At 39.5% G+C, this 8088-nt stretch overlaps 1 protein-coding gene across 1 annotated transcript in view; it reads right to left on the bottom strand.

Moving 5' to 3' along the window:
- The window catches only part of LOC118326250 (transducin-like enhancer protein 4), a 34014-nt gene that overhangs the window by 23878 nt on the left and 2048 nt on the right, over positions 1-8088 (bottom strand). Inside the window, exon 3 of the mRNA XM_035659215.1 lies at positions 82-144. Within this exon, the coding sequence (XP_035515108.1) occupies positions 82-144 (63 nt within the window). The remainder of the gene's footprint in view (positions 1-81; positions 145-8088) is intronic.

The raw sequence follows: 8088 nt of genomic DNA, 5'->3' as shown, positions 1-8088 counted from the left end.
TTCCTCCCTCTCTCTTTCTGTCTCTCTCTCTCTCACCCACCTCCGTCTTAACTCACACTGACAGGCATTTTTGAGTCTTACCTCTTGAGAGAGGAAGGGGATGACTTGGGCGCAGATTGCGTTCAGCCGTTTGACAATCTCCGCCTGCAAGACAGAGAGGTAGGCGCAGGAAACACAATCATCTTCAGATTCACCACTGGACGAGAAGGTGTCGTCTTCTTCACACAACCTACAAATGCTCACATCAAGTCAGTTTTAATGTATGTTAAATTCAAGTAATAACCTACATTACTGCCACACAAGGGCCAGTTCAGATTAAACAACATGAATTAAATGCACACTCAGTTGTTAGAAACTTTCACATTTTTTTACTAGAAATATTATGACCTGATCCTAACAAACCAGTATGTTTGAGTGGGACAATGTGGGACATGTTACCAGTGCTGTGAGTTTAAAAACTTTATATCTTTATCTTTATTTTTAATGTCTTGTTTAATGTTGTAGCTGCATTCTGCTTTTCGTTGTGGTACCTTCCATCATATTCTGCCTAAATCTGCAAAGCCTGTGACTTTGTGATGACTCATAATTTCCCCTGTTGAGCGTAGCGTGGCAAAGATGGTGACAGGTTAACCTGCATTGGACCCACGTGTGTGGTTTGATTGAAATAAAGCCCTGTGCTGTCTTCACAGGCATTGGATAAAAACATGATTTTAAAAAAGACCCTGCCCTGCAGTGGTTTGACGTTTAAAAACTAGAGCCAATCAAAATGTGGGACATTGTCTCAATATGTGGAACGTGGGACAAGGGATAAAAATGCTGTGTACTCGCACGTCTGGTGGGTTTTTCATGTCAGGCATTTTTACATATAGCATAAAAAGTTTCCTTTGGAGACCTCCAGCAGTGCTATAGAGCTGTTTTTCTACGTGTGAGTCCCCCCTTTTATCCTATGTACAGACACAATAATGCACATGCAGGCACAATCACGCCGGTGACGCGATACACTGTCCTTTCAAGACTATTCTAATCAACAGGCGGCCGTAACAGAACAAGACATGCAGCAATGCACCAGCGAAGCCAGGGAGGAAGAAGACAGCAGGCTAGTAAACATGGATGTAAACAATGCTTTAACATTCGGCTTTGCAAATGTTTTATGAGGCCCTCAAAAGGTTGTTGGACCTCAAGGATACATACAATACGTTTCGGTGAGTAATACTGAATGTAAACATAACTTGTTTACAAGAAAACTCCACAGGGCCCCTTTAAGTTAAGGAACTTAACGTGAAAAAACTCAAACTTCATCTGCAGACAAATGCAAGAAAAAAGAGTAAAGTGCCACCCACACATTTAAAAATGATCTCTGTAATGCACAGGTAGCACCGGAATGAGCGCTTAACATCACTGTCACCAAAACAAACCTGACAGAGACTGCTCTCTGAAAACGTATTCAGTCACAGACACACACTTCTTTACACAAACATTTACATTGACAATAATACAAATCTACACATTAATGTATTCAAAACACACACCATCTTCATCATTCTTGATTTAGAGCATTGCATCTTTTCTATTGATCAATGTATATGCACACATCGAGTGAAATCAATCAACTCCAACTTTATAAAAGAGACTTTTAACAACCTTGACCATCTTATTTTACTTACATCAAACACATGCTTCATCACATAATTAGCTGTTTAAAAAACTGTCCCATTTAATACAAGCAAATTTCATTTTGTTAATTTACTAAATAAACACTGCTGTATGCAATAAATGTCATGTTTTCTTCAGTGTAATTTCTGCCAAGAAGCCATAGACTTACTGTGCTCCCTGCTGTCTAAACCATTCATGAGAGAATAATGGAATAAAAATAACTGTCAGTCTGTCCAGAAAAAGCCAGAAACAGAGAACAATGGGGCGATTTTCAGCACAGAGAGCGTCGAGAGAAATTGTGTTTTTTATTCCACATTTTCTTCTTCCCTGTCAAAACCTGCCATCTACTTTACCCATAATGCAACCTGAAAGGCGACAGTTTGGTGGGAGATTCAGGTGTGTTAGGCTAGTAGCGGCTAATGAAGTCGTGATGAGGATCGGCCTACAGAGGTAAGATCACTCCAAACTTGTTATCTTCATCCCTGCCACACCCACAGCACTCACTTAGCAAATTTAAATAAAATGTTCGTCTTAATATTTAGTAAGTGGAGTAAGAACCATTGTAATGGTAAGATCTGCGACTTCATAAAATTATTTGAGACATTTTGACAGTTACACTTCCCACTTCCAGTGACTAGGCCAATTATTAGAGCTACACCTACACCTACACCAGGTAAATCTTCATGGTCAATATCAACTTATTGCACCTACATCAGTCACAAGAACAAGAAATTACAATACAGAAATGCCAAACAAAGTATATTTTAACTATAAAATATCCCACTCAGTATGCATTTTGGTCATAATTCTTTAAAAATAACACACTATCAATCTTTGTTTATGTTTTTAAAAAATGGCTTATTTTAAACTCACAAATATCAATATCACTATGAGCCTCAAAAATCCAGCATCATCTGGGATATACCACTTATCCTTCAGCATCTCTGGAAGGTTATTCTATTGCTGCACTCTCTGAACATCAATCAACATCAGCCTAATGGATGATTTGTAAATATAAACCCCTGATTTGGCCCTCTTGAGAATGTGAAGGAGCGTGGAGAGAGTCCACTTGAGCAGACAGCTGAAGGAAAACATAAGAGATGTGAGATTTTTGTCGACTTAATCTGCTAAGTTAAGACCCCACAACTGAAAAAAGGCATCATGCATAGAGAAAATTCCAAGTCCAACATAAATGCAGAAGAAGCTACAACCTTGTCAAGGGTTTGTTTGTTTGTATGTAACCTTGATAGAGGTGAACTTTGCTCTGGTATCAGTGGTAACAGAAGCCCCCAGAGGCCATGAGAGAAAAGAAGCACAAGCAACACTGCGGCAGGATGGTACACATAAACACAACCATGTGCACATAGACACACACCTGCACAGCCCTCTCTGTATTCAGCAGATGTTTTTACTGAACCCAAGGGTTGGCTTTTAAAGATTACACAGCACTCTCTCTCACTCTCTCCACATCAGGTAGGATTTTTTTTTCAACAGGAAATTGCCTGATCCACCGTCCCAAAGGGAGTGCTAGTAGTGCAACTCAAATCCAAACACAAACATAGACAAGACGCAGACTCACAAAATCCCCACGCTAAATGACACACGGGGATACACAACACATCCTTTATTTGTAAAACTAAACTACAACTATATAACAAAACGTCTTTCGAAAGAGAGATCACGTGACCTGCAAGTGGAATGGTCAGAAGACAGTAGTAGTGTCCAGATTTTACAGATAATTTGACTTAAAGCTAGGGCAATTAATCAAATTTTATTTTCATGTAGGATTTTTGGCTTCCAACAATTATAAACACAAGATAATCAAGATAAATTTTATTGTGCCTCACACCACTTTCCTTTAGAGCGGTGCTCCTTTGTCTCTACCCAGGCTGTGACTGTGGAGAGTCTTTGGCCGTATTTGTGCATAACATGCCCAGAGCTGATCAACAAGCACATTAAATACTAAATGAGATTATTGCTAAAATCCTATTTGGGGGTCACAATGACCTTTGACCTTTGAGTTACAAGTGTCACCAATTCAGTGACCGACTAGCAGTGAAATATGGTCGAATTTGGTATTGACACGGTACAGAAGTCTTGGTTACATACATCTGCCAAAGAAGCAGCACCAGGTAGAGGTTAATGTTTTGCCAGTTAAGAGTTGAAGCTGCAAAATAAAGGTGTAGCTAGAAAAAGCAGCCATGTTGTCCAAAAATGACGGAAAACCAAACAAAAAGGCAGAAGCATGATTTCAAGCTGAGGCTTGTTCACTCTTCAGACAGTTGCAGTCATTCCCACAGATTTACTTACTGACTGTCTCACTATGTTAGAATATACCTTAAAATATCTCTGACATCCAAGGGCTCTCATTCTTTCTGATGGTGTGTTTTATTAAATGGTGCTGAGTGTTGTGCTTTTAAGACTTCAGAGGCCATGGATGTAGAGCTTAATATGTTTTTTTCAAGATGTCTGAGCACCAACTATCAGTAGAGTTAGGGAGCCATTAAGCAGATGGGGAACTCGAGGGTAGGTTGCAGTTCAACTTACCTGTGATTAACTCCCACAGACAACCTAAAACACTGACATTTTCATTTTATATTCAACGTTTATCAAGGGAACACTTGCTATGCACACATGCCCTTTTTCAGCTCGGTTCTGCTTCACATTCATACACACTGGGGAGCTGCCCAATACATATTAGCCTCTGAAAAACGGCACTGTATTAGTTGGTTGGCGTTTAAGTGCTACGTGTTAGGTGTTGAGGGCATTTCACAGCAGGGGTGATTCTACCAACCCTAGCTGTAGCTTAAGGAGTGAATTAGTAAAAGAACTGCTTCCTCTGGTGGATGTTTAAGGAGACGGTGAATGGATGGCAGACGGCTAAAGCAGTGAGGAGCTGTATGAGAAGTTGTATCTCATACAGCTGTAGTATCTGCTAATCAATTCTTACATGATACAGAAATGAATGAAAATGAATGGCTGTCTGGAACACAACTGTATGGTTTACTTAATGCCTTTAATGTAAAATATGTCATTTAGAGTTGAATCGATTAGTAGTTCCACGGAAGATTAATTGGCATTGGCTACTTTGATAATTAATAAATTGTTTAAAGCTGTGGTGTGTAACATTTAGATGGATCTATAGGCAAAAATATAATATAAGGGCGCCTGGTTAGCTCAGTCGGTGGAGCTGGTGACCCATATATGGAGTTGTTGCAGGTTCGAATCCGACCTGCAGCCCTTTGCTGCGTGTCATCCCCTCTCTCTTTCTACCCCCCTTTCCGGACGATCTTCAGCTGTCTCTATCCAATAAAGGCATGAAAAGGCAAAAAAAGAACTTACAGTTTTTTTTTTTATATAATAGGTATGTTTATTAGTGTATAATCACCTGAAAATAAGAATTGTTCTGTTTTTGTTACCTTAGATTTAGCCATTTTTATCTACAGAGGGAGCAGGTCTTCTTCTATGGAGGAAACCATGTTGAACCACCATGTTTTACAGTAGCCCAGAATGGGCAAGATTGTAGCTTTCATGTTTTCTGCAACCAGCATAGTTTCCCCTATATGAAGGCGAGAAGCATTAATTTGTGCAATCTCGCTAATTTTTTAAGGTAATAAGCAAAATGATTTACAGGCCTCCAGCTGCTCAATGTTGGTATTGTTTTTATTCTTAGTCTGTAAGACCTGCACACCTACATTGACAAACAGAAATATTCAGCAGTTAATCCAATATGGCCACAATAGTGATGTCTTGCAATAGTCCTGTCTGAAAGACCATTAATATATGCTTGTAAAAAACAGCAATGTTTTTTTCCTTTGAAGCTGGTCAAACAAAACCCAGAGCTAAAATAAGGACGTCTAATTTGTTTTTAAAATTGATCTAGTAGCTTTAGTATCTAAAACTACTGAATCAGTTGTAAAGATGTAGATCTCTGCTAACAACTCTATAACCTGAACCTTCAATCGATTCATTTTGAAAAGGTGACCCTGAGATGTTGGCACAGAAATGGAAACAAAAGCACTGGAGCAGAAAAGGAAATGGAGATGCTTTTCCACAAGGCAACACAACCAATTTCAGGTGACATTTTACATCAATGGCAGACAATCGTGACTGTCGGCCAGAGTGCAGGGATGTCAGCCTGTTTGGCCAACGCATCTGTTCACACTGCAGAGACCAAAGCAAAAAAGCAAGGCTCCTTTTTTTCTTGAAAAGTGTCCCGTGGTTTGTGCAAACCTGGAGAATTTGTTTCTGCAGGGAGCAGGTCTTGACTTCGACCCGGACCTGTCAGTGTCTTGACAGTGAATAAATAATATGAAACGGCTGGCCAGAGAGTCCTCTAAGGTTAGGACTCAAACCAGGTCGATCCATGGAGCTTATTGCGAGATTAGAGGACCCTGTGGTCACATAGAGCCCAGTAACCTCAGAGGCGAGATCATGTGTGCGCTGAATTTATCTCTAACCCTCCATGTGAGTCTCTGGAGAAATGTTTCTCCAGTTAAAAAAGAGAAATATCAGTGAGCAGTAGCTGAAGAACATCAAACTTCTTTTTTTTATGGTTTGCCCCTTGTGATCAGATCAACAACATGCGATAAATGGTGTGATCTTCCTGAGCCATTGACTTTTAAGAACTTCTGGCACTTTGAAATGTTATATCTAAAAAAGAGCTACTGCAGAATATGCCACTGAATATGCTTTCATTATTTACCTGAGAGTGCCTACTTGGATTACAGTACTGTCTTTGTTATAACAGGATGGCGAGCTAGCGTAGCACAAAAACACTCCAGCAATAACTACTTATCGCCAAAGAATGAAAAAAAAAACAGCTCAAATACTCCCACTTTCACTCCTAACAACAAAGAAATTAGATCAGGCAGGAGCCCTGGAGTCAGATTGGGTCAGATAGAAGATCAAATGTCCATCTCCCCTGTGGAGCTTTGTAAGCACCACATCAGCACCACTTTTCACCACCAGCTAATACACCTAATGGACCCCACCATATAAAGGCTGTATTCCCTTGTGACTGTATGTGTGTGTGTGAGTGGGTGTGTGAAAGACACAGCTAGATAGGTAGGGAGCAACAGAGAGGAAAAAACAAAGGGTGCTCTACACACAAGCTAAAAAGAACGTGTGCAAAATGTGTGCTTAATGTAAAGACTGTATTTTTCTAAATATAACACAGCTCTTGAGCATTTTTTGCACCTTAATAAAGTTTACAGTAAAACCTCTCTTCCTCCAGACAGGGTTAGTAGTGGTGATACACCACCTTGATTCACTATAAATAAGAGTACATTCAATCTTGACATATTTACATATATGAAAACACAAATAAATATAGCAGTTGTTTCTTTTTGGCTTCTAATCCCTTTAAAAGGTGAAGCATTGTCTATGTGTTGCCAAATGACACAATTGCATATGTCTAGAAGATACGACTAGGGGCCCATTGCACCACATGTACAACTTGCAAGCTGCATCATCATCATCATCATTTCCTTTCCTCTTAATTTTGTCTCGTTTTACTAACCATGCATGAGCAAGCTATCATTTGCAATTTGTGAAAACTCATATGTGAAACGTACCATTCACGTCAAACAGAGTCAGGCTGCTGCTATTGTGCATTTTGGCTCACTAGAAATTCTCTGAATAATTAACTGAATATTAATTACCCTACTATTTAATGTCAAAATGGCTGCTCTAAAAAAGGTCTAGTAAATTCTTTGTAAGCAGCCTTTGTGAAACTGAGCCCTGGCACAGAATATTTGAAAATGTTTTAGAAATTACCTGTAATTAAAAGCTTGAAAAGACAATCAGGGACTCCAGAAAGTCACTGAACCTGGGCAAAAGACAGTCCGGAATATAACCCCAGTGAAACTGCAACGTATTTTTTTCACTCAAAAAGTGTTCATTCGTAAGCTTTAGATGTGCTGGTAGGCAGACTTTGTTTGTTGCCCAGCTAGCTGTTTCCCCCTGTTTCCAGTCTTTATGTTAAGCTAAGCTAACTCCCTGCTATCTGTAGCCTTGTCTTCATCTGATCTCATCTAAATCTTGGCAAGGAAAAGAATAAAAGCATATTTCCCAAAATGTCGAACTATTCTTTCCCTCACCTAGGGGCTAAAACTTGTGACTCCTTCTGGGGTCCCGACCCCAAGGTTGGGAACCACTAAAATACACTGTCACTGTCACAGTTTTACCCAGCCTGCCACCATTTTCCCACTCCTGTTACATACATAAGTGAATCTTAGATTATAAAAATGCTTTATATGAAAGTTTGTAAACCATCAGAACATATGAGGAAATAATTACATGACTCTCGTTTAAATCTCATTCACTGTCATTTAAAGGTTGCAGTGTGGATTTAATCTGGTTTTAAATGCATTTTCTAGAAATAAGTCTGAATATTAAAATGTCGGATAAAACCTTACGTGACCAAAATCCTCG

The sequence above is a fragment of the Morone saxatilis genome, unplaced genomic scaffold, assembly GCF_004916995.1.
Source record: "Morone saxatilis isolate NCDOM2014 unplaced genomic scaffold, NCSU_SB_2.0 Contig16, whole genome shotgun sequence".
In the NCBI taxonomy this organism is placed as follows: domain Eukaryota; kingdom Metazoa; phylum Chordata; class Actinopteri; family Moronidae; genus Morone; species Morone saxatilis.
This window is presented reverse-complemented; position numbering and strand designations above follow the sequence as displayed.